This window comes from Lycium barbarum, chromosome 1, assembly GCF_019175385.1.
Source record: "Lycium barbarum isolate Lr01 chromosome 1, ASM1917538v2, whole genome shotgun sequence".
NCBI classification, from domain to species: Eukaryota; Viridiplantae; Streptophyta; class Magnoliopsida; order Solanales; family Solanaceae; genus Lycium; species Lycium barbarum.
This window is the reverse complement of record NC_083337.1, coordinates 73,991,314-73,999,573: the sequence shown is the minus strand read 5'-3', so window position 1 is coordinate 73,999,573 and position 8,260 is coordinate 73,991,314. Positions and strand designations below refer to the sequence as shown.

Below are 8,260 nucleotides of genomic sequence, written 5' to 3'. Positions count from 1 at the left end.
CTCCAGTTTGTGCATAACATTTTCAACGGATATGTCGTTACTACGCATATAGGGTGACATTGAAAATAAGGCTTTAACTTTCTAGATGCACTCAATAAAGCTATGGCTAATATCTCTAGGTGCGGGGAAACGTTTCTCCGCATCCCCAAAAGTTATACTAACGTAATAAATGGGAAATTGCGTACCTTCTTCCTCTCGGACTAGCACTCAGCTTACTGCGACTTCTGACACTGCCAAATACAAGTACAACTGCTCGTCTTCCTTCGGGGTGTGCAACAGAGGCGGGCTCGATAAATACCTTTTCAATTCTTCTAGGGCCAGCTGACGCTTCGGTGTCTATAAAAATCCATTTTTCTTTTTAAGAAACGAGAAAAATTAGTGGCTTTTATCCGAAGACTGAGAAATGAATCTACTTAAGGCCGCAATCCTTCCGATCAACCTTTGCACCCATTTTACATTCTCGACTACCCAAATATCCTCAATGTCCTTTATCTTATTCGAGTTAATTTTGATCCGTTGATTTGACACTATGAAACCCAGGAACTTACCCGAACCTACTCCGAGGGCGCACTTCTCCGGGTTCAACTTCATGTTGTATTTGTGTAGTATATTGAAGGTTTCCTGCAAATGCTTCAAATGGTCCTCTGTCTCTAGGGACTTAACTAGCATAACACCAGTATAAACTTCCATTGTTTTACCTACTTGTTTTTGAACATTTGTTAACTAGGCGTCGATAGGTAGCACTGGCATTTGTTAAACCAAAAGGCATTACGTTATAGCAGTAAGTTCCGTACTTGGTTATGAAAGAAGTTTTTTCCTGTTCTTCCGGTTTCATCCGAATCTGGTTGTACCCGGAGTAAGCGTCAAGAAAGCTTAGTATTGCATGGCCAGCCGTCGCATCGATCATGCGATCGTTGTTAGGCAAAGGAAAGGAATCCTTTGGGCATGCTTTGCTCAAATCTCTGTAGTCCACATACATTCTAAATTTGTTACCCTTTTTGGGTACAACCAGTGCATTAGCTAACCAATCTGGGTATTTTACCTCCCGGATGGATCCTATTTTCAATAACTTTGTTACCTCCTCCTTGACGAATTTATGTTTGACCTCGGCCATTGGTCTCAGCTTTTGCTTTGCAGCGGTGAACTTCCGATCAAGCCTCAGCCAATATGTGGTGACCTCGGGCGGAATACCTGTCATATCAAGGTGGGACCATGCAAAACAATTGGCATTAGCTTGAAGAAATTTGATTAATTTACTCCTGAGCTCCGAGGTTAACCCCGTGCCTAGGTATACCTTTCTATCCGGTAATGGACGAAAAGAATGACTTGTTCAAGCTCTTCCACTGTCGACTTTGTTGCATCCGAGTCATCGGGTAGTAAAAACGACATGGGAACACCGAAATCATCCTCTTCCACGTCTATCTTTACCTCTCCTTCGGATCTGGCCGGATCCGCATCCTGTGATTGCTATTTGGTATTTTTATCTTCATGCACGTCCTCAGGCATGGTTATCCTTAGTGTTTGAACTGCTTCTTCAACCGCAAACATTTCTTTTGCTACTGGTTGTTCTCTATGGATGAATTTCACTCCCTCCGGGGTTAGGAATTTCAGCATATGGTGCAAGGTCGAGGGTACCGCCCTCATGATGTGTAACCAGGGCCATTTGAGCAAGGCATTGTATCTCATCTCTTCATCAATGGCATAAAACTTTATGTACTGAACAATGCCGGCAGCATTTATTGGTAGAGTGATTTCACCTTTGGTAGTTTCACAAGCCATATTAAACCCATTGAGGACGCGGGCCGTTGGTATAATCTGGTCCAGCTGTTCCACTACTTTCCATTGGATAATGCTGGCCGAACTACCTGTGTCAATCAACATACGTTTGACATGAGTTTTATTTATAAGGACAAAAATTGCCAAAGCTTCATTATGTGGTTGAATGATGCCCTCCGCGTTTGTGTCGCTGAAGGAGATAAATCCATCTGGTATATAGTCCTTGGTCCTCTTCTCTCGACTGATTGAGAACTTCGTCTTTTTCATCATCGGGGCTTGGGTACTTCTACCCCACTGATGATCATGTTGATCATATGCTGGGGTTCCTCTGGTTTGGTCTTCTTACTGGTTTCCCTATTTTTGAAATGATTCTTTTCTTGTTCATTTAGGAATTCTCGGAGATTACCGTTCTTTAGCAGTCGTGCCACTTCATCCCTTAGCCCTTTAAAATTGTTGGTCCGGTGCCCATGAGTACCATGGTATTCGCATATCAAGTTTGGATCCCATTGTGAGGGGTCGGTTCATAGTGGCCTTGGCCACATCACGCCTTCGATACGGCCGATCGCAACTACAATGGCTACCGATTCGACATTGAAGTTATATTCGAATAAACTCAAATTTTCACCGGTGTCGGACCTCCCAATGGAGCTGTTTGTAAACTGTAAACCCCTGTTCCCCAAACCGCGATCGCTTCGTCTGTCATTTCTCGCTGTATTGGGGCCAGGACTACTTCTTCCCTTATCTGATCTGAAGGTGGACCTTTCAGGTGAGAGTATGGATGATATCTATCCCTTAATGGTTGAAATTTCATCTCTACCATCCTCTTCGGTCTGTCCGAATTTCTTACCCGATTAATCGGTCCTGCTAAAAGCCCAAGCTGATCATCCTCCTCCCGTATCTTGGACTCGTACCTGTTATAGACATTCGCCCAAGTAATAGCTCTGAACTCTAATAGGTTTTCTTTTAGCTTGAGGGAAACGTTGGTACTCAAGGGGTTAAGTCCTTTTGTGAAAGCCTGAACCGCCCACTCATCGGGAACCAGGGGCAACAACATTCTTTCCCTCTGGAATCTTGTCACGAACTATCTAAGCTGTCCGTCATCCTCTTGGAAGATCTTGAATATGTCAGCCTTTCTTGCCTGCACCTTCCGTGCCCCGGTATGAGCTCATGAAGGCCTCTTCGAGCAGCTCGAATGATGGAACAGAGTGCTGGGGCACCATGCAATACCATTGCATGCCTCCCTTAGTCAATGTCTCACCAAACTTTTTCAACATCACCGATTCGATTTCATCATCCTCCAGATCATTTCCTATTATGGCGCATGTGTAAGCAGTTATATATTCTTGTGGATCCATTGTTCCGTCATATTTAGGGATGTCCGGCATTTTAAATCTCTTTGGGATCAACTTCGGAGCCACACTTGGTGGGAAAGACCTCTGAACAATATATTCCCAGTCAGAATTGGAGGTGCCCCAGAAATTTGATCCACTAGGGAATTATAATCCTCCACCTTCTTTTCGTTTAAGTCAATCCGTTTAGACAGCGCCTCAAGCATTATTATCGGTTCGAACGGTTCATTGAGCACAGGCCGTTCATGGTCACTGCTTATTTCCACTTCTCTACTGGCCGGTGCTGGTACTTGGTTCGACTCCGCTATCCTGACCCCGTTGTTGTTCTTTTGGAGTTGGGATATGGCCTCTTTTTGTTATAGCATGGTTACCTGCTGTTTTTGCAATAAATCATAAATCACCCGTAAGTTATTCTTCCCTCCTGCCTCTCCGTTTGCCGTACGATCAGTTCTCCTATCGGTAGGCGTATCTCCGCTATCGTGAACAACAACATTTGAGTTGGCAACACTCGCATCAACGGGAGGATCTTCGACCGGATCACTCGGTGGCATGATGTTCAATGGTATCCCATTGTTAGGGTTATCATCGTGGTTATTATTATTCGCGTTATTTGCGTTCGACGTGTCGAAGTTAACCTGAAATCAAGAAAAAAGGAAAAGAACAAGTGAAAGTTGAGTTTCAAATAAATCACCACTATTATCTTTAGCCCCACGGTGGGCGCCAAACTGTTTACCTCTTAAAAAGGTAACAATTGAATTTGTATGTGGTTTAAAGGATATGCAGTTTGATTCTTTTATAGAACAAAAGAATAACAATAATGAAATATAAAGATTGCGAATGGAAAGGTAAGAAATATACTAGGTGCTGATGGCCCAGACTGAGGCCTGAACTGCTCGAAACAATATGTGAGACTTTTCTTACTTTGATGCTTTATAGAAATTTGAGAACAAGTTTTCGAGTGTAATCATGTAGAAGATGGTAAAACCAGATGCCTTTATGAGGATTTACTCCCCCTATTTGTAGTATAAGTATTTGTATACAACAAGGTAACTAAATCAATCATGGATAGAGATCCCCGAAATCTCAGGCTTGACAGCTATACGTCGCGTCATGTAGAGTGAAATCCGCAACGAATCAGATTTCTCGCACTATCATAGACTAGAAATGCACTCTTCGGGAATTACTGGGTCCGAGTGTCTGAATCTGAAAGGTTATTGTCCGATTATATGAGCTCAATTATCCACTGCTTCTCGTTTCTAGTTCGGGTCATCGGCCGTTAGGTTGGGATCGTAGACCCCGGTTTTTACCATATACAATGCATAGGCTGAACAACCTTGTGTATATATGTTTGGATGATAGATTAGTTAAGTTTTCTCATTCACTCTGCTTAAGCATGCCATTTCTACATCTGTTGAGTAACATTTTGTCTAGATAAATATTTTGTTGTAGTCAAGTTGATGGTCTGCCTATTCAGTTTATTTGACCCATTTTTGTGTAAGTTTACCTGACTATGTATTTTAAATCCAAATGAGTTTAGTAATCATTTAGGCTTTAACTTTCATGAATGTACAAGTCCCATATATGTTGAGTCATTTTGTTAGTCCAATAGAAGCCTATGAATAACTTGGTTCTTGCATTTCCTCAATATTCCTAAGTTAGATCTTTCTTGTACCACTGCCTGCTTGTTGGTTTTGTTTGACTTTTAGGGCCCGACACCTGCATATAGGGATGTTGTTAGGTTATTAGCATGATTAGAAGTCTTCATATCCACCATGCTTAGGTTAGATGACGTTGAGTTTGTATATCCCTGTTATGTTGTATTTCTGCCAAAGTGATACCTATGTTGTACGTCTGCCTAGCTTATGTATACTTGTTACATGTCTGTTCAATTGCCTGAATATGTTAAGAGTCAATGTGAGGTCACTAATTTCTAAAATAGCAAAGTATGGCCCCTTACCTCTGTTTGTTCTGTTTTTTTTTTTAAGAAAGGGAACATACATGTTAGTTGTTATAGAGTTAAGGCAGGACTAGTGTATTTTCATATTCACCCCTCCCCTTTGCCCCATTTGAATGTCAATGTGTAGGATTCCTTATTTGGAACCTGAGTTTTCTCTGCAAAACTGTCTCTCCTTCTTCTTTGTTGAAACTATACAACAATGGACACATCATAAAGGATTTACTATGTCAAACATAAGCCTCACAAGGATTTGAAACTTATTAGTTGTACATTGCATGATGTTGAACCTGTCTTACCTTAGTTGGGCTTTATTTTGTTTATGTGATTTGGACTCTGGGCCTGCAGCTGGGTTTTGTTTATTTTCACTGAATGCATATGTGATACATGGGCATTTATACAAAATGATTGAACGTTTCTCTTCTTGGATATTCCTAGTAGATGATTAAGGTATGAAGACCCCCTAATCCTTTTATTTCCTTCATTGTGTGCATGAACTCCCTTCTCGGGCCATTTGGGCCGTTGCATTCTCACATAAACCTATTGGGCCAAGGCCCAACATCTCTTCTTCATCAGGTCCGACAGAAATATATGAAAAGGGTAGCTAATATTTATGAAGGCCCATCCATGGGTAAAAGCGGAGGCTGGTGTAAGAATGATATGCATGATATCAATATTAAGTTTAAATCATAATCGAAATCTCATTCGTGTCTTTACATAAGCACGCGTCACAGTACCAATCCTAAATCATAATCTTTTCCTTTTTCGATGATAAGTGATAGATGAATGCATCATAAACACAACATAGTAAATGGGCGACAAGCCCAACACATCACACATGGCAACAAACCAAATCACGATAACAAGGCGACAAGCCCACATAGTCAACAACGATACCAACCTAAGAGTATCCATCCTCACTTCATACTCGAAGGCCTAACATGATTTCCCCTTCAATAAATAACTCCTACATATGCTTCGCTAATCGGAGTCTAATGGAAAGGTAAGCCATAACCTACCTCAATGCCGAGCTGGTGCCATGACCAGTCAAAAACGCGAGCCTTCCCCTTTCGGAGAGCCTCCAAATACTCAAAGTCTAGTAATTATCGAAATCTAAGTTAGAAACGGAGATTAACGATACCCATATTTCTACACATTCGTTCAAATCAAACTATAGAAAATAAGGAAACCGAACCCACGAGGGTAAAACCGAAATTTCAAGATTGGAAATGGTAATCCAACGTTCTAGAAGTTCAATTCTACCGTCCAATTGCTAATTAAACTCAATTAGTGATCAATTTCATTATTTAAAAGAAAACTCCCAAATTAGAAATAAACCCTAAGCATCCACAATCAATTCCTCAATCCAAGTTAGAGATTGAAGTTATTATCCACTAATTCACGAAATTCCATGTTTAGACTAGCCAAATTCATCAATTAAACTCATATTCATAGCCTAGTATTCAGATATCAAAGTTAAGGTTGAAAACTCATCTTCTCCGACTAGTCTCACTAGTTTCCACCATAGATTCTAGCTTAGGAAGGTAGATAAACATAATACAAGGTGAAAAGAACTTACCCCAAGATGAAATAACTCTGAAAGCTCTTCAAATCGCCCTTAAATCACTCAGGTTTTAAATTTTTTGGGTATGGGGAAAGAGTGGTTAGAAATGGGACATTTAATACTTTTTTATTCAGCAACACGCACTCCCACGATACCACATCTGCTCCAGCGATCTCGTCTCATCGGAGAATTGTTCGCTAAGGAAGATCTCATTAAATGGTCTATACCTCACATCTGCTGGCCAGGCTTCACTGAGATGGACCCACAGAGTCACAAGTTGTCACGCCCCGATTAGGGGCCATGACGGGTACCCGATTCTAACCACCGAGCACCCTTCATGCTACTACTCAACATACTCACCTGTGTTCATTCATTATTCTCACGCTTCTAATCATAGGGAAAACCATTTTCACTTTGAAACATATTTACCTTTTTATACATAAGCCCTTCGGCTGTCAAAATAATATACATATACAATGAGGAAGTCGTGAGACCATACTACCCACACATGCGTATCTACGAGCCTCTACTAGAGTACTAGACATAAGGACGGGACAGGACCCCGTCATGCCCAAACATATATACACAAAATAATAAATCCATGGCACCTCCGGAACAATAGAGTTCTTGCAAAGTATGCTGATAGCTCCTACGAATCTGGATCACCTCCCTGTCTACCTGTGGGCACGAACACAGCGTCCAAAGAAAAAGGACGTCAGTACGAGCATTGTACTGAGTATGTCAGGCATGAATAAATTAACATAATAGAGAAATCATAAGACATGAGATGAATATATAACCTGCTTAACTTTTAAGAGAGTGTGCATTTTGATCATATCACATTTATCATCATATCACATATACCATCATCGTTAACCCGCGTCAGGGTGACCATCGTAAGCCACCCTCTAGGCACAGTATAATCATATACAGCCCGCTTTCGCGGTGACATGCCCGGCCACCTAGGCACGGTGTAACCATATGTCACGACCCGTCTAGGGGCCGTGACGAGTACCCGATACTTGTACCGAGCACCCCTTGTCTATCGTTTTACCTTTACCTCTTAGCAAGCCATGTAAACAGAGCCATTTTTTTTTTAACATTAACATTAGCGGCGTCATTCTGAACATAGACTAATAAACTTCGTTATCACTTATACATCAACATTAACATGCCAAAACACCATATATCTAACTGTACTTAACTGACTGTACATAACTGTCTACGAGCCTCTAGACGTAGTACACTTATACATAGAAAGGGCTGAGTACTGCCGTGCCCGAATATATATACACAAAATAGTACCAAGGAAGTGAGGCTCCGGAATAACTGGAGCACTGTCAACACTGCTGGTAGAGCTTCTAAGTATCAAATCCGCCTGTCTGCTGACCTGCGCGGCATGAAACGTAGCGTCCACAAGAAGGGACGACAGTACGAATAGTGTACCGAGTATGTAAGGCATGAGTAGTAGCATACGGAAAGTATAAAACAGAAATAACGACATAAGAGAATAATAGCACATGTCCTGAGGTAGAAACATAACCTGTATATATATATACCCTTGGCAGGTGCTATGCGTACTTAGCTTTCCTTTAAGAATCTTTCCTTGTTCATATA

At 41.3% G+C, this 8,260-nt stretch overlaps 1 protein-coding gene across 1 annotated transcript; it reads right to left on the bottom strand.

Moving 5' to 3' along the window:
• Positions 1 to 1,467: 1,467 nt before the first annotated feature.
• Positions 1,468 to 2,043, bottom strand: LOC132612289 (uncharacterized). Its single transcript, XM_060326589.1, has one exon. It carries the CDS (start codon positions 2,041 to 2,043, stop codon positions 1,468 to 1,470), a length of 576 nt encoding a protein of 191 aa, XP_060182572.1.
• Between the last annotated feature and the right edge of the window lie 6,217 nt (positions 2,044 to 8,260).

Bases quoted from the DNA above. Each gene is read 5' to 3' on its own strand.
- LOC132612289 (XM_060326589.1), bottom strand. From the start codon at position 2,043: ATGAAAAAGACGAAGTTCTCAATCAGTCGAGAGAAGAGGACCAAGGAC.